At 40.0% G+C, this 18,903-nt stretch overlaps 1 protein-coding gene across 1 annotated transcript in view; it reads left to right on the plus strand.

Moving 5' to 3' along the window:
* KIF21A (kinesin family member 21A) overlaps window positions 1–18,903 on the plus strand; it is a 139,292-nt gene that overhangs the window by 55,221 nt on the left and 65,168 nt on the right. Inside the window, 6 exon segments of the mRNA XM_025209701.1 lie at window positions 2,165–2,387; window positions 4,381–4,563; window positions 10,133–10,282; window positions 11,472–11,606; window positions 15,609–15,776; window positions 17,729–17,844. Coding sequence (XP_025065486.1) covers window positions 2,165–2,387; window positions 4,381–4,563; window positions 10,133–10,282; window positions 11,472–11,606; window positions 15,609–15,776; window positions 17,729–17,844 — 975 coding nt within the window.

The raw sequence follows: 18,903 nt of genomic DNA on the forward strand, positions 1-18,903 counted from the left end.
TGCATCCATAGATGCTTCTCAAGCAAATCCCAGAATGTCATTCTGCCCTTGTACTCGGCCTTGGTGAGGGCGCAGCTGGCGTACTGCGTCCAGTTTTGGGCTCCACAATTCAAAAAGGATGTGGAGAAGCTTGAGAGAGTCCAGCAAAGAGCCACGTGCATGATCAGAGGTCAGAAAAACAGACCTTACGATGACAGACTGAGAGCTATGGGACTCTTCAGCCTGGAAAAGCGCAGGCTCAGGGGTGATCTGATGGCCACCTATAAGTTTATCAGGGGTGACCACCAGCATCTGGGGGAATGTTTGTTCACCAGAGAGCCCCAAGGGATGACGAGGTTGAATGGTTATAAACTACTACAAGACCGTTTCAGGCTGGACATAAGGAAGAATTTCTTTACTGTCCGAGCCCCCAAGGTCTGGAATAGCCTGCCATTGGAGGTGGTTCAAGCACCTACATTGAACACCTTCAAGATAAATTTGGATGCTTATTTTGCTGGGATCCTATGACCCCTGCTGATTTCCTGCCTTCGGGAGGGGGGCTGGACTCGATGATCTTCCTAGGTCCCTTCCAGCTCTAATGTCTATGAAATCTAGGAAATGAAATGGCCATAATAAACTGTGCAAGGTACATACAACCCAGATTCAAAGTACCCGGTGGGTGAGAGATCAGAAGTTTGGATTGGCCTGCCACGGTTCAATGCTAGTTAAAGTGCTGTAGTTTGAAGCACAGGGTGGCAAAATTTTGGCACAACTTGGTATCTCATGGATAAAGAGGGCCAGAATGTGCTCAGATATTTAATTTTGTGTAAATCTAGACTAACTATACAGAAGTGTACGCTGCTACTTAACGTTTATAACTGGATGTTGACTCTATTGAACATTATGACAGAACACTAGATCAGTGTCAAACATGGCCTGCAGAGCCCTTGTATCTGTGCCATAGGCTACCAGCTAGCCACCAGAAGTTGGGGGGCATAACGGGTTGGATGTCCCCCATACCACACAATTCATGGCCCTAAGGCCCTGATAGACTTGGCAATTTGGTGGCAGGAGGGTGGTTTGGTGGCAGGAGGGTAGGCTAGGATTGATGCAGCTTCTGTTGCCCTCCCGCCACTTTGCCCATCATCATCGCTGCAGCCCCAGTTTCTCAACTGCCAGCCTAGCTGTTGCTGCCACCAAGTGCCCTGTGCCAGGCCTGGAGCTGGAGTTGTTGACACCGTGTGCTCCATTTCCAGAGCCAGAGCTGCTACTCTGACATGAAATGCATGTCTGCAGTAGCAGCTCCAGCTCCTGTATGGGGTGTGCTGTGAGAGCTGAGACTGCCATTATTGCTGCCTTTGCAAAGTGGGAGCATGAGCTTCCACTGTAGCCAGAGCCATCCTGTGCCCTGGGCTGGATTCAGCCCTCAAAGAGCCCCATGGTCAGATATAGCTCAGGTCAGGAAGTGAGTTTAACACCCCTACTCTAGACAAGGTGGTGTTGTGCTACTGCTGCCTTATCTCTTGCCCAAACCACTAAACTGTTGGTTATTCTGAGATGCTTGGATATTTTATGTTTCATTCTGTAAGAAGGAAAACCGGGCTCTCTGTGTCTTCATGAAAACACAAACAAATTATGGACCCTCTTAATTTTTAATGACATGGATTGGTTTTCCAGCCAGCCCCATTTGTCATTTTCAAAGTGAATATTAAGTTTTTTGGGTTTTTTTAAATAAAGTCCTTTCTATGCTTGCTGCTATAATGAGTGCATTTTTACTATTTAAAACAAACTCTTTCTGTTAGGTTTCTTCCTGTTTTTAAAGTCTGAAGCAAACAAACAAGTTAGTTCAAAGTACTGTAATTTAGGAGGCTTACATGTTTGTTTTACTCTTATGGAACCATAAAAAATACTGTACTTTTAAAAACTCTGGACTTGAGTTTAGTAATGGGTGAACCTAAAAATTGTCACAGTCAAAGTAATGTTTCTGACAGCCAACCAAACTTCTCAAAAATCTCATCTGGAAACTGGAATCAGTATGACCATGACAATATCTATGCTTCGCATCAAAGGGCTGAAGCTAAATAAAAATTTTACTGAATCTCTGATATTGTTAGTAAAAGAAGAAACTTAGCTCCTGTAACGGTGTTCCTAACAAAAATTCTTTTTTTTTTTTTTTAAATAATAGAATTAGACCACAACTAGCCAAAGAGAAGATTGAAGGATGCCATATTTGCACATCTATCACACCTGGCGAGCCTCAAGTGTTCCTGGGAAAAGACAAGGCCTTCACTTTTGACTATGTGTTTGACATCGAGTCACGGCAAGAGGAGATCTACGTACAGTGTATTGAACAACTGATCGATGGTTGCTTTGAAGGATATAATGCCACTGTTTTTGCTTATGGCCAAGTAAGCATTGTAATTCAATGTGAAATATTTGCAAGCAATGGCTAATAACTGCATTTTTATTAAAGATTCAGAATTTATTAATTTATTTGTTTTTAAAAATACTCTTTAGGAAGTTTGTATAGTACTTTGCCTCCGGATACCACTCAAAGTAGTATAAACAAATATATAATGTTTTGTTTAGATTTATAAAATGCAAGAATCCAGTGCTGCTTATGTAACTTTAAAATACATTGAAATACAGAAGTACAATTTAATATAATTAATCACTAGTTAATCAGATGACAGAAGAACTGAAATCCTCTGTTGGAGAAATTCAGCTTCCTTGTAATATGCTTGGCATTTTCACATGCCTAGGGAAGATGATGGGCTTTGACATATGTCCTGAATATTATTAGATTAAGAATTGATGAATGGGTTCCAAAATCAGGGAGATGTGGCAGAAAGAAGTATGTTAGCAGCCCTCTTTCTTTGTTGATTTGAAAGGGGAGGAAAGGTGGTTAACTTGGGAGAACTGGATTCAAACTTTGCTATGTTGCCTTAGGTAAATGATTTGGTACTTTTGTAGATCTGTCCCTTACGCACTGAAAGATCAATTTAGATGGAAAGGAGTAGTAACTGGCAACAAGGCTTCTGCACAGTATTTGCATTATTGGGTGTGCAAACACCTACAGGTGATTCTTAAAATAAACCAGGAGATTTCAAATAGGAGCCTGTAGTATCAAAAACATTCTGACTTTTGGTCTTTGAGATTTTGCAACAAAAGACTTGCTCTATTATTTTTCTGCACCCTCTTTCCCCACTGCATAACTACTTAGGTAGCTGTGAGTCCAGAGTTGCTAAGTTATGGCTAGCTAAGTTTACTTGAAGTCTTTGTACGTGCCACAAAATTGGCCTTTAAAGCGGCTTAAATGCCCTTTTGCACTGTTTTAATAATGTTTCTGTTTGCATGCTTGGCGGCGTATTCTGCTTTAAATTACTTTGGTATGTAGTAAGATAAATCACCTCTGAGGTTTTTTAGTTTGCTACCTAATGAAGTGCAACAGAGCACGGGGTGCTGGAAGCTGACGTGCTTGGGGCTTGGCGGGCCCCATGCTGCTTAGGGGCTGTGGGACCTGGCAACAGCCCATGCAGGCAGGTTCCACTGAAGAAGAAGAAAAAAAGCAGTGAACCTGATCTTTTTCTCCCCAGAGCCTGCCTGCCTGAGTTATGCGGGGGCCCAGTGCTTCTGTCTACAGTTGTGGGGTGGGCAGTGCTTCCCTCCCTGTGGTGCCCCCTGGGACTGCCTGGGCAGCTCAGGGTCTGCTTGGCCTGCCTGCAGCTTGTCATGTCCATTCCTTCCTTTCCTCCCCACCCCCCGGCCAAAGAGGCAGGTAAGGATCGGGCCCTCACCCTTGTATACACGCCACGGGGGGTTTAGTTCTGTTTTATTCTGCCTAAATTTAAGCAGTGTTTCTAAAAATCCCCCGTTTCAGTTTAGGGAGACCTAAACCAAATTAAACCCCCATGGTGTGTACAAGTGGCTTTAGGCACCAAAAAGTTAGGCCAGTCAACTGCATAAGTGCTAATGTGCTCAGCTTATTTCATGACTAAGTCCATTTAGGATTTACGAACTAGGTACTTCTGTTTGTAAGTCCTGAGACCTAATACCCATGCTAATGCCTTTATTTCCTCTGGAGACTATGGTCCTTGTCAACAGTGTAAAATAATTTTATAGGGAGAGCAATGTAGAAATATAAACTGCTTCTATGGTGTTGTAACTGTTTGCTGGATATATGATAGAATTTACATAGCTACTTTATCTCCATTCATTTTAGAAATGTTTTTGTTTGTGGATGATATGGCAGTGTAAAGCCAAAAGTTGTGACTTGGTAGTAGTACCTATCTTTCCTATAATACTAGTATTCAACTGGAACAGTCCTGCATCTCTTGACACAACCTAAGTGCAGGCGTATCTTGGTGCCCTTAATCCACCTGTTACTACTTTTTAATTCAGACAGGTGCTGGCAAAACATATACCATGGGAACGGGATTTGATGTCAACATAACAGAAGAGGAACAGGGCATTATATCTCGTGCTGTTATGCATCTTTTTAGATGTATTGAAGAAAAAAAGCAAGCTGCTATTAAACAAGGACTTCCTCCTCCTGAATTTAAAGTGAATGCTCAGTTCTTAGAGGTAAACTTTGTCTATATAACTATTTTTGGGAAGCTAGTAAAACATTTTGTTGCCCCAGTTACTGTTTATGCAGCTTTTCATTCATCTGATGAGGACAGCTTATACTTCTCAATTTATTAGTTTGTAAGGTGCCACTCTACCCTGCCTTCTACCTATTTTAAATTAACTATGCTGTACTACTTCTCTGTAGGATTACATTAAGGGAAATTTTAGTGCTTGCCTGTTAAAATAAGCTTTTGTTATCTTGCTCCAATTCATTTTTTTCCAGTTGGTGGTACATTTTTAAAACATGTCTCTTTACAGTACATTTTAAAACATATACATTATTAATTTACATATTTTATAGTTGTTATATTCCAGTCCATCCTATGTATATGAGCATAAGAACAAACATATAATCACCTTCTAGGTTTTTACTTTGGAATAAACCATAATCTATGAAATTCAATTATATTTCCTTCCACTTTTGAACAGTAATACCAAAATTGCCTATTTATCTGAATCTACCATGAAAACCTGTGATATTCTGATCATGTTAATAGGCAGCGTATTGCTCCAATGTGTTAGAGATTATAAAAGAATTATTTGTACATGTGACTAAAGATTAACAAACCTAACTTTGCTGTTAAACTAACATGCTTTTGTCACCATTGACCTCGGCAGGGGTTTTAAAAGCTCTGGCTAATGTTTGCCTAGAAACATCATTAGGCATGGGAAATGAATAGTGCAAAGTCTAAACTAATAATTCACCACTTGATTTGGATGTGGATTTCCAACTGCTCTGAGAGTTGCAATTGTTCTACTTTAGGAGTTGCAATAGGAACAGTAACACAGTTGTTTGTAATGAATATCTGCTGAACTTCTAAAATTGTATTACCCATAGTATTCCAAATGTGGTTGCAACTGTTTTTAATCCCAAAATAATGATGTTGGGTTAAGAATTAAAAGTAAAAAACTATAGACTTAATTCGTTTTTTAAGATACTGTATCCTATATTAAGACCATGATGATGCTGAGAATTGTATATTAATTCAGAAGTATACTTGCTTAAAACAAGGGTTGGCAACCCCTGGCATGCATGCCAGATCATGGCACGTGAGGCCATTTTGTTTGGCATGCTACGTCCAGCCCAGGCTCTGGGCAGCTTTCACTGGCAACGGAGTCCAGTCTGCTCACAGCAGGCAGTGGGGAAGCTGCACGCCCTGCTGCGAGCAGCTTGGGCTCTGTGGCAGGTAGCAGTTGCCCAGAGCCTGGGCCAGATATGGCAGGCAGCCATGACCCTGCACTGGGGTCCAGAGTCTTGGCCTGGCTTGTTGCCATGCCATGCCTTGGGGACCACTGTGGGAAAGGGGCTGGGGCTGTGCTTCACTGCTAGTGGCTGCATGCCCGCAAAGCCTAACATCCCTGGGTGAGGAGCATAGGGAAAGGGAGGCATGTCCCTGTCCCACTGGGTCTGGCTGTGAAGAGCAGGGTGAGCTGCGTGAGCGCAGCAGCCCTGCACAGGATGGCTCTGGTTGGGCAGCTCTAGGGCCCGCCACCCCAATCTGCATCTCCTCTCCCTGGAGAGCTCATCTACACAGTGGCTGAGGCAGCTGTGTGCTGGGCCTGAGCCGTGGCCATAGGGATGGGGCAGAGCAGCCCTTCTCCCGGCTGCGGGGCCAGGAAAAGGTGGTGGCGGGCAGGGACAGTGCCACAGAGGTGGCTGCTGTGGGTGGTCCCAGAGGGTGCTTTTCCTGCGCCTGAGTGCCAGCAGGCTGGGCCAAGCCCTGCTGCCAGCCCCAGCCCTCACCCCTGCTCTTGCTGCCCTGAGCCTGGAGCAGGGAGCTGGACCACTGCCTTAGGGTAGCACAGGCCTTGGCTGCAGCTCTTGTTCCTGTCATGCCCCAGGGGGTCCCAGCAGGGTCTGTGCTGCCCCTGCACATGGGGACAGTGTCCAGCCTGCTGCGGGGAAGGGGCTGCTCCCCTCAATGCCCCACTCCCTGGTCCTTTCCCTGCTGTTTCCAGAGGCGTGCCTGCAGCCGCTGGCAACAATGAGTGCGGCTGAGGCTCTGGGGCTTGGTGCAGCTGCTTGCAGGCTTATGGCTGCCTGCTGTGAGCAGCTCAGGCTTCGTGGCATTGGGCCCCTCACAGCTTCCCCACTGTTCGCACCTGGCACACCAACATTTTCAAACTTCAGGTTCCTGGGTTTTTTGACATTTGGCTCAAAATGTTGCTGACCTCTGGACTACATCTTAATAGATTTATTAGTATAACTTTTAAGGAATACTGCTTGCAAAAAGCATTTTTTTGTGGGGGGGGGAGAAAAGGAAAAGTCATTCCTAGTTTTTCACTTCTGTTTGTTTTGCTGCCCTGTTTCTTCTGTGCTATGCTGGCACAAGATTTCTTCTCTGCTAACTTTTATAAATGACAGGCCACAATGGTGGTCATAATTTCTTGATGTTGTTTGGTTTTACCAATATAAGAACATATGTGTAGATGGTGCTTTACCAAACCAACAATGTAAGCCTTGTCCTTCCCCCACAAGAATTGTGAAAGGGCTTAAAAAAAAAAACCCCAAACCCCCACCAAAACAAAACAAAACACAACAAAATACCTGGACTGTTCCTATTGGATCTTGATAGTGGATTTGTAGAGGGACATAGCTGGGTGCTGCTTTCTCTTTACCCTCTTAGTATCCCCTTTCAGTTTTTTTCATTGAATTGATTTTTGGTGAGCAGTGTGTGTATGGCATGCTTGCCTGTGCCTGGTAACCCAGGGGACCCTTGCATTTTCACAGAATAAAGATTAACCAATAATACTTCTAGATTTCCCTTTTAGAAGTATGACATTTCTTACACTTACTAAAGAAGATTCTAAAAATCACTAAGATAATATCTGAAGACAGGGAATTTAAATCAAACTCCTTGTAGCTTTCCTACATCAATAATAAAATAAAATACCATGTCCTAAAAAATATAAAAGAAAATTATTTTTATCCCTACTTTAACAGACTGTATCTGCATGCTTAGCAAGATGATGCTCTTGATGAAAACTCTGAATAGATACCTGTGGTTAGCAAATATGATTCCCTCTTTCAACATGGAAAGAACCAGATGCATCATGTTCCATCATGTTTTGTTCTTGAGAATCATTTCAAAATGCAAGAGAAATTCTCCCATTTTATATGCCTTGTATTTTGGTGTTCTACACTCCTTTTACAATAGTTACCTGCTGTCTTGATTTCTCCCTTGCAGCCAAGTAGCTTGATGAGTTAGTGCTATTTTCACTCTGGGCTCAATGCCACTAGTGTATACTGATGTACTCAGTTGAATTTAATGGGGCTATGCCAATTTGTCAGCAGGGACAATAGTCCTGTAATTTCAAAATGGAGGCTAGGAAGGAGGGAGAAGGAGAAAAAGTACTTCATTCTGCTGCCATTTGGCTTTCAGAAAATATCTGACTAGCCCTTCATGTGAGAGAGCCACCTTTCTTCCCTTTATGTCATAAACAACCACTAGTTTAACTTACCCATCTTCTCCAAATTCCAGGAAGTTACAGTCTACCTCCTCCCACATAGTTTGAGTAGTGTTACAACTAAGGATATGTCTGTAGGACAGTCACTGCAACTTGTTTAGTTAGCTTTAAACTAGCAAGGTTCAGTACAGTCAGCAGTGTAACCATTGCAGCGTAGAGTTGAGTGTGGGGTCATAGTTACGCAAATTCATATATATATTTTGCCACATGTACTGAGCTTCCTGCTGCTGTGGCAATGCTACTGGCAGTATGCACATTTAAAGCTGAGTTTTCTTATGACACCTGGAGTGATTCCAATCTAGACATAACCTTAGACAAAGACTTGGTACACCAAAACAGACATTGTTGTCATTGAAACCTGGAGTTGGTCAGTGTAGAAACTGTTATACCATGTCCACAAGTTATCTGGAGCCAGCACAGACTTGAGAAGTAACTACAAATGCCATTGCCTTCAGGAGACCCAGAAGGGTAGCTTCTGGCTTCATCCTTGAAGGATAAGAAAGAGGGCCAGATAGAGTGTAGGAGCTGAAATACTGCTGACAACTCTGCCCCTACTTCCTCTGATGCCTGTGAATGTTCAATATTGGTATCTTCTTACATTCATAGCTTGAAGATCACTTCCTGTTCACCCCACAAACAGTTTTGCTTTCTAAAACCCAGTGTGAACCTGGCCATTGGCACATCCAACCTATGACTAAAAATAAAACGTTACTTCTGCCTTATTTCCCTTGCAAAAGCCACTGAAGAGTGTTCTCTGTCCACACTGTTCTTTGTGGTAAGTGCATGCAAAGCAAGCTAGGCACTGCAGCTGGGTGCTGAAAACCTTTACAAAATTAAAGTCCTTTTTTTATTAGGTACCTAAGTATGGATTTGCCAGTGTTTGAAGATTTTGGCCAAACCAGGTTTTAGTTCTCTCAAGGTGCCAGACTAGACTTTTTTTAGCCTTTCTTAATCATGTGATTTTTCTGAGACTGTAATTCATTGTCATAAATGTATTTACATTTTTGTTAATGGTTACAAGTTTGCCTGACCAGTTTAAGCAAGTCAGTCAACCTTTCCATTTCAAAATTAAGTTAACAGTAGACAATGACTCTATGTAAGCATTTTGCAGGTAAATCTACATGTGGAGATGAGTGCACTCTCCAAGAATTACATAGTGTTAGGCAGCCTGAAAAACATGTGAATTCCTGGTATTCATAGTAAAGTAGTGCCCAATGCCTCAGTTAATATTTAGGCCTGATGGTGGTAAGTAATGGTCAAAGACTAAGTAAAAGCATTGATTTAGATGGACTGTACAGAAAGTGCATGTTTGGGGAATGTGGGAGAGGGAGGTAGGAGGGAATAGGAATTTAACATCTAGCTAGACTAGAGTATTGCTTAAAAGTATCATGTTGGTAGCACAGTATTTTATATGTAGTTGGTTGGTATTGTGATGTATACTATTCGTGTGGTGGTTATTTTACTTATTTTACATTAATTTAATGTCAGGGCTAGGTGGGTGAACCTGAAACAGGTCAGTCGAAAGGAAAATCCAAAGAAATGTCATTGAGAAAAGGGATAACACTATATGGAATTGTGTGTCAAGTAGCTGAATTGTAGGGGCTGAAGAAATCAGTAGAAAAGAGTGGACTAAACAATGAATTGGTATAAAGGAAAACAATCATACAGAGCTGAAAATTGCATAAGCAGTCTGTCATTTATATTCAGTGGTGTTTGTTATTGAGTTAATTGCTGTAGTTGTTCTTCTGGCTTTGAGTGTATCTTCTGGGCTAGTTGCACCCAGGATCCCACCTTCAGCTTTCTACACAGCTCAAACTACTGTGGTCCAGTTTTTTTTTTTTTTCAAACTGTAATAAAGTCTTGCAGATAATTAACTTGGAATCATTCTGTGTTAACTTGCTGGATTCATAATGCTGACTTTTACACAGAAGCTCTTATAGTTAAAACCGGATTATAATAGATTCTAAAATATCACTTGTATGTAAAATGTAGATGGTTTTAGTTTTGAGAGGACTGTATCACCTGAAGTAATATTTGCTGCCTTTTTCTTTGCTAGCTTTACAATGAAGAAATACTTGATCTGTTTGATACAACACGTGATATTGATGCAAAAAATAAAAAATCAAATATCAAAATACATGAAGATTCAGCTGGAGGAATTTATACAGTAGGAGTTACAACACGAACTGTGAATGGAGAATCCGAGGTGATTGAAATTTAATGTACAGCCTAAATAAGCCCAGTATAAAAATATGGGTTATCTCTACATTGATGGGAAAAGTTATTACATATTTCCTTAGGTTTTTAATCCTCTGATTTTCCTTTTTGTAGTCCTTATTCAGGAGTTCTAAAACCATGGCTACGGGGGAGGGGGAGGGTGTATAACACTTGCTAACTTCTGAAGTGCATAGGCTGCTAACAGAGATGGAAAGCCCTGCCACCCCCCACCCCAAAACGTGCTTTACTAGAAGAGGGAACATGTTAGTTCGACTTGGCTCTGCAACGTCTGTGAAGATTGCACGCTTCAGTGGGGGTGTTTTTATCTAATAGCTGATTCAATCAGCTTTTGGATAAAAGTGCTAAAAAAGCCCCACTGAAGCGCCTGATCTATATAGATGTTGGCCGAGCCAGGTCAAACTAATGTGATGCCTCTTCTGGGCATGCACAGGGCTTGTGCCTGGTTTAAGTGCCATTTGTTTGTTTTATGTCTGTAAGCATCCATAATGATTAAAAATTTACCTCCTCCTTTCCATTTGTGATGTAACCATTTGCAGGCTAGCAGTTAAATCGCATGGTTAAATGGTATGCTTAAAACTAGAGCAGAAAACCTATTGTTCCAGGCACTGCATCTTTATGTTTTAATCCAGGAAGACTAGTTCTGTATTTGTTACAGCTTTGTAACACCAGTGTAGTGATGAATGAAGAAAATGTGTCAGTTTATGCATAGCGTAGTTCTCTTAGGCTATGCATGCTATCTGCACCATGTTAGAAAAACATTTTTAAAAATGCCTTCTGCAAATGCAGAGTATGCTAAATGCAGTGGCATTAAAATGCTATTGTTAGTTTTGTCTTCATGCTAATGTAGGAAATTGAGCTGTAGGTGGGGCTTTCACATAGTTCTCAAGTTGATGGAGGGCTGTCTTATTAGTAAGGGATGTATTAAAAAGTTTAGAATAGCATACTAAGACATGGTGAAATATTGTAACTCTTTAGTTTGCCTTCACAGTAGGAGTTACAACATGAACTGTAAATGAAGTTTCTATTTCAAGGCACTAGAAATAATTGTTGAACAAGGCAAATTTATGTGTACCTTTTAAAATATAAATAGTTTAGATTCAGCACTTTTGTGTTTAAAAACATACCAGCAATATAGTCCTTTTTGTCTCTCTTTCTAGATGATGCAGTGTTTGAAGTTGGGTGCTTTATCTCGAACAACTGCCAGTACTCAGATGAATGTTCAGAGTTCACGGTCACATGCGATCTTCACTATCCATTTGTGTCAAACCAGAGTTTGTCCTGCATTTAACACCGTATGGTTTTTGCATTTATAATACTTTAGTAACAATTGTTTCAAAGTGTGAATATTGATTTAAAAATTGTTTGAATTATATTGTGTAAAAATATCATATCATGTACAAAACCATTTGCTGGGTATTTTAAAAAAGAAAATGATCTAAACTTTGCATATTCAATCAACCCAGAACCCTGAAGCAATGTAAATGTTATGCTAACTGGCCACTAATGGTGAACAAAAACCTACTCTACCCAGTATACTTTCAATACTTTGCTGTAATAAGTAACACTTTGTTAGAAAATTAGAACAACATATTTTGCATTTAATTGGCAATTAGTTTTAACCTTATTTTTATTTTACGGACACAGGTGCATAGGTAGGGTTGAGTGTTCTTGATTACAGATTAAAAAGAGGGCAGAAGCGAAAAAGAGCAGAAGGCAGCAAATAGCTTATCTCAAGAATTACTACTGTAGAGTCTGAAGCTAGCCTCTTTCCTATAGCTAGCTCCTCTCCCTCAGCAGAGTTTTTGCAGGCTTTTTAAGGACTTGGGCACTCATGGGGCAGTCATTTGATACTTTGCATACTATTAACCTGTTCTTTAAGGAGGCTGTGCCCCAAAACAAGGCTAGCTGGCTTGATTCCTCCGATTCTTAGAGGGCCAGACAGCTTTGTTATGTATCCTCTTGTTCCTGGCGGACTTTAGCAAGATATTTTGAGGATCTGGAGTATGACATGACTGGGTCGTGAAACCCAAACTGCAGGTGACTAGACTACTCTCTGATGCCCTACATAATGGGGCCCAGAATTTGATGAGGCCTCTGGACATTCCTGGAATACAAATCCTCAGTTAGTGGCTGGGAAAGCCACTGCTCAAGTTTCTGGCTTTGCTGTTTTCTATGGACAGCAGCTTAGAGATGTAGAGACATCTGTTACCAGGGTAACAGATTCTCTCCTTGGGTGGCAGCATCTGCTGTGTGCTGCCTGCCTGCTTCTCTCTCTATGAAGTTGGGAGGCTACAGGCATAGCCTTTGCTGCACAAGAAGGGCAGGCAGCCAGGGTTGTGGTGCTTTGGGATTCTCCTGAATTTGTGCCCCCCAGTTCTCTACAGACTTTCTAAAACTGAAGATACAAAAGATGTTTTAGGAAGGAGATGTGTTCTGAAACAGATAAAAAAAAAGAAATCATACAATGCTTTACTAGTGAAAGAATTTGGGGTCTATAAACAGATGCACACAAATTTGGAAAATAGATGAAAAATAGTGGCTAACTGATTAATAGGTTTCAAAGATTACCACCCCAAGTTATCTATATAAAATGAGCCCTGAACAGTTGAATGAAAGTTTCTAGTACTCTAACCAGTCTGCAGAGTGGACATGTACAAAGTGCCTATCTTCTAACCAGTGTGTATAGTAATGTAAACTGTCATAGAGATACTAATTGTCCTGCTTGTTGACAGTCTTACCAGAGAGGCCAAGGAGTGAATAATTAAACACAGATAAGGAGCTACTTCCCAACCTTGACTTTAAACTAACATGGCTAACCACCTCTCTACCAAGAGGTGTTTCTTTAACAGGGCTGAAGCATGTGAGTCAAGGTACTGTGAGGGAACATGCTTTTAGTGTAGCCTGTGCTATAAGTCATACGAATTTTGGGATGTGTAGACTCTTATTTCTGTGCCCGGTATAAAGTATGCCAGTTTAAAAAAAATGGTTTGGCCATAACTTGATGGTCAGAGCTGTCCCTAGGGGTGTGTGGGGCCTGGGACATATCAGCCTGTGCAGGGAGGTGGCGGTGGCGGTGAGTGGCCGGACTGTGGAGCTGGCGGTGCACGGCGGCAGGGCCTGTACGGCACTGTCTGCAGAGCCTCCCAAAGCGTGGGGCCCAGGGCAGCCACCCCACTCGCCCACCCCTAGGGACGGCCCTGTTGATGGTAACGAAAAGGGAATCATTCTACTGTCATACATTGGGATATGTGGATTTAGAGAGTTGCTGGCCAGCTCAAGTTCTCCTGTAGTATAAATCACTAAAAGCAAGGTACTTCGCTGCCTTAATTCACTTGATATGCTAGCGCTTCGGCTTTGATGCCATTGAAATTCTTTGACAGGCTCTGTGGATTGTGGGAGAGCATCACATGTGATATACTTTGATTTGTCAAAGCTTCTGACTGTCTCTCGTGACATTCTCTTTACAAGCTAAGGAAATGCAGAGTACACAGAAGTACTGTAAGATGGATATAGGCAGACAAGGTTCTTTGGGTGAATCTGATATCTTTTATTAGACCAACTTAAATAGTTGGAAAACAATTATTAAGCAAGCTTTCGGGTTCAAAAACCCTTTGTCAGGCTAAGGAAGTTTCTGCAGTTGGTGTGTGCTCTTCCTTTTGAACCCGAAAGCTTGCTTAATAATTATTTTCCAACTATTTAAGTTGGTCTAATAAAAGATATCAGATTCACCCAAAGAACCTTGTCTGCCTATGTCCTTAGACCAATGCGGCTACAACCTACACTCCTGTAAGATGAACATGTAACTAGTTGGATCATCTTAAAGAGTAGTCATCAGTGGCTCAATGTCTAGTTGGGAGGAAGTATCAAGGGTTTCACAGGGGTCTGTCCTGGGTCTGATCTTGTTTAATGTCTTTGTTTAATGATTTAAATGATGGGATTGAGCACATATTTTGGAGGTTGGTGGATGACACCAAGTAAATTGGAGTTGCAGATATTTTGGAGAGTGGGGTTAGAATCCAGAATGACTTCGATAGACTGAAGAAATAGTCTGCAATAAATCAGATGAGATTCAGCAAGGACAAGTGTGAAGTCCTGCACTTGAGACAGATTCATTGCTTGCATAAATACAGACTGGGAAATGACTGGCTAGGCTGCAGTACTGCAAAGAAAGACCTGGGAGTTAGAGTAGACCACAAGCTGAATATGAGCCACTAGTGTGCTCTTGGGAGGGGGGAAGGCAACAGTATACTGGATACTGGGTTGTATTAACAGGATTGTCATTGCAAATAAAGGGAAGTGATTCTTCTGCTTTATTCAGCGCTGGTGAGGCCTCACCTGCAGTACTGTGTCCAGTTTTGGGCCCCTCACTTCAAGAAGGATGTGAATAGTTTGGAAATAGTTCAGTGCAGAGCAAAAAAATGATGCAATAAAAATGACTAGAGACTGGGAAGCAAGACTTGGAAGGAATGGCTGAAAGAGCTAGGGTTATTTTGTCTGAGAAGAGAAGGGCGGGGAACAGACCTGGTAACAGTCTTCAAATACCTGGAGTGATTATTGAGGGAATGGAGATGGGTTTTTCTCTGTGGCTGTAGGGGAAAGGACCAGGAGCAATGGTCTCAAGCTACAGCAGGGAAATTTAGGCTGAAGATAGGAGGAACTTTATAACTATGAAGGTATTCAAGTATTGGAAGTTTACTAAGAGAAAGCATGGAATAATACAGTAATAGTGACAGTAGGAAAGAGAGGGGGCAGGAAAGAAAACAAACACTTTCCACAGTTAACATGTAGGATGATACATCTGTTATATGTGATGTTGAGAAATGGAAAAAGGAGTATAAAATAGGTGTGGCTTTAGCCAGCTTTCAAAGTGATGATTTGGGAGGCCTCTGAAGTAGGTCTGGTTATTACTTCAGTAATAATGTTGCCCTTGGGAAGTGGTACAACTCATTAAAGGATAAGAGTTTTAATTAGATGATCCTGGAACAGATGTTGGTTTACGGTCAAACTTTGTTGTCCAGCTGTCTTGCCTTTTTTATATTTATTTTGTCTAAATATTTTATCTATAAAGAAGGAACTGGAGCTATTAATATAGAGTATTACATGCTTGGAATTTTATTTTGAAAATAATTGATATTGATATTTGCCTCAAATGGTCTCTTTACTCATGTGTACTCCTGAAATAGAAGAGAACTGAAGAGATCCTGATCTTGTTAGAAAAACTAACTTAAGAATATATGAAATAATTGTTGAGCCTTGTTAATATGTGCAGTAAGTGTATTCTCTCTTCAATACAGGAAAGCGAGACAGATAACAGGATAATATCTGAATCTTCTCAAATGAATGAGTTTGAAACCCTTACTGCCAAGTTCCATTTTGTTGATCTGGCGGGATCGGAAAGGTTAAAGCGTACAGGAGCTACTGGAGAGAGGGCAAAAGAAGGCATTTCCATCAACTGTGGGCTAGTAAGATTAAAGACTTATTTCACTAAACTGCCAGTAATCTCTTTTCTTGGTCTTTGGCTCTCGTGTTGAGAAATCCCTGAAGCAGACATACTTAATGACACACAGAACCAGTGATTTTAGTATGAGAGCTAACAAATGACAATTTATATCAATTCTAACTAGGTTCTCGTGGATCCTATAGCAATTCCTAAGCTACAATACTCTATACGTGGCAAATTATAGTACCTGCAGATCTTTCTGAAAGTGATTATATTATAACTAGCATATGGCAGAAACTATTTTATACAGGAAATTGCTTCTACTGGAGTTTTTTTAGCTGTAGTAATAGCTGACTGTATTTATATTAATATATTAAATTTAAAATCTGCTTTAATGAAATGTATATAAAATTTGAAAACACCAAGTAGTTCTGGTTGATTCAGAATGATCCTATGAAAATCCAAGTGTTGTTTTTTTTTAAAGGGACACAGCTAACTTGAAATCAAGTGAACTTTAATAAGATAAAAGTAGTTACAGGCTCTACTTTTGTGCTGCCAATTTTGGTGATTTTACAGTAGTGTGTTACTATTTTTTTTTCTCTCTCCTGAACCCACACAGATGCGAAACTAACAGACTATGCAAAGGAAATGTGGATATATAAAACACTGAACAAAAACGTGGAACATCTTTAATCTCTTTGCCATAGCAACGACAAATAGAATTTAAAACAATTGTAGCTAAAACAGTACAGCTATGTGATTTTCAAAAGTTGTGGTGTTACTTTTAAAATACTTTCCTTACAGTACTTGAAAATTGCTGGCATCACTTTACAACTATATTTTCAAGAAAAAGTACAGAGTACAACTATATTCTCTTTACAGTTTTTGTTATTTTTATGGGTCTGCATGTTTTCTTTATTTAACCATGGCCCTGCCCTGCACAAAAAGGGTTTTAGGGTTACCAGTGTGTCTTTAAGTGGTTATGTGTGAAGGCCAACATCCTTCTTTTTGCTTTGAGCCTATTGGCTTTATTGGGGTTCTGCATGAGGGGTCTGCCTCTGATTCTGTTTGCAGGACTGCTGCCCAAATTAATTCATTTTGCAGGGGAAAACATGTCTTTCAAATAGCCAAACTGCACACTCATCTCAGAATGAGAGCATACCTTGTCCCTTTGTTTCGTTCGGCTCATATTGCCAGTGATAAATATTCTGCAACTAGAACTTAGTTAGTAATTCTGTTCACATTGTGAGATGCAGGAAAGAGCCAGCTCAGTTTCTTCTAGCTGTACTGATGGTGCAGGTCTAGCCCACATTTTTAGAAGGTTAAGCTTACATGTTTGCTTTAATTTGTACTATGGCTTAGGTTTGAGGAAAATGTGCTGCTTTTTATATAGTCACCAATTCAGTGAATTGCTTCATAGCTTTCATAGTAATGCACAGGTTACCAATGGCTTAAACTCAAATATCTATGAACCCTACTGAAATAACATCATATTTGAAAAATTATACTAGTCTTGTAAACTGTCAATTCGTCTCTCATGAATTAATTGCACACTGCCACCTGGTGGTGGGTTTTCAAACAACAGATGTTGAAGAAAAAAGCCAGAGTTAAATGCAGAAATCTTAAAAAGTTGATATTCTGCTTCTTTATAATGTAGGAACTGATTCTGAGTTAACGTATTTAAACTTGTGAATAATCCAATGGAAGTCGATGTGAATACACTAATGTGTAAGCTTTTTAGAATCTGGGAGTGTAGAAATGTACAGGAATACATAACAGCATGCCAACTAAAATATGGGCTGGACTTTAGGCTGAACATTTTTGGTTATGTTAAAACTTTTTTTATATACATTTTTGTATGTTTTTCACAAAACTACGGTGTGTGGTTCAGCTAATAACCAACCTGTTCTTAAAAGAAAATTATTTTAAAAATTGAAGATAACTGATTTGTTGTATAATTTCGTATGCTTACAGCTGGCACTTGGTAATGTTATAAGTGCATTGGGAGATAAAAGTAAGAAGGCAACTCATGTACCATATAGAGATTCAAAGCTTACCAGGCTGCTTCAAGATTCTCTGGGAGGAAACAGGTATGGAAAATGTCTTACGTGATATTTCATTGGGATTAACCAGGTTTGAAGGTTTTAGTATGATATGAGCTTATTATAATTGATGCCTAAAATTAATATTAAATGTGTTGTTTTGGATGAGTCAGTCCTTACAAATGGAATTTTAAATAAAAGCATTCCCTTTTGTTAATAAAAATTATTTACTCATTCTATTGGTGCATGAGACTTTGAAATGAAATATCCTGTGAACAAAAAGGAAAATGGCTACTTCACCTACCTTCTAAACACTAACTGCATAAATAATAAAAGTGACTCTACTTTTTTTTTTGAGCAAAACAATATATTAGTAAAATAAGACAATTTTAAAGTTTTTTGACATTGTCCCTTTCAGTGGCAATATAGATGAAATGTTTTGAAAACTTCATTTCCAATTAAGTTGAAAATTCTTTCCAGGAAAGGGATTTTTAATGAGGTAGTTAAAATGTAGTTTCTTTGTTACAGATTTATTAATTAAAGCATGATTTAAACCTCTAATGACTTTCTGCTTCAAGCAGAGCTTTCACACAGCTTTTTAAGTGGCAAGTACTGATTAATGTTTAATGCATTTCAAGATATCTTACAGGATGAGAGCTTGTTACTTCTGAACATAATAGTAAAATATTATTTTGTAAAAGTGGTAGTAGTGTTTTTATAATATAAAACTAAGAGGATTTCATATTATGTCTGCCATTTTAATTGCTATTAGGCTAAAACTATGCAATCAGAATTGCCTCCCCATTGCATTTTTCATTATTCTCCTCTCCAATCACTCTTCTCCCTTCTCTTCATCTTTGCCACTGATAGAAAAAAAATCTTATGTTTGAAGAACGCATGCAATTCATTGTTACATAAGACCATTCATTGTTTCATTGGCCTAGGCAAAACATGGGGTTTGTCCGTGAAACTTGATAGTTTGGTAAACAAATCAATGTTGTTATTGTTGGTATTAGTCATCACTGTAAACAACAAAGGAGTAGATTTTATGTCTAGACAAGCTTCATTAGTGTTTCAAGGCTGGTTTAAAGAATTCTTTCATTCCTG

This window comes from Alligator sinensis, unplaced genomic scaffold (genome assembly GCF_000455745.1).
Source record: "Alligator sinensis unplaced genomic scaffold, ASM45574v1 scaffold9_1, whole genome shotgun sequence".
Lineage (NCBI taxonomy): Eukaryota > Metazoa > Chordata > Crocodylia > Alligatoridae > Alligator > Alligator sinensis.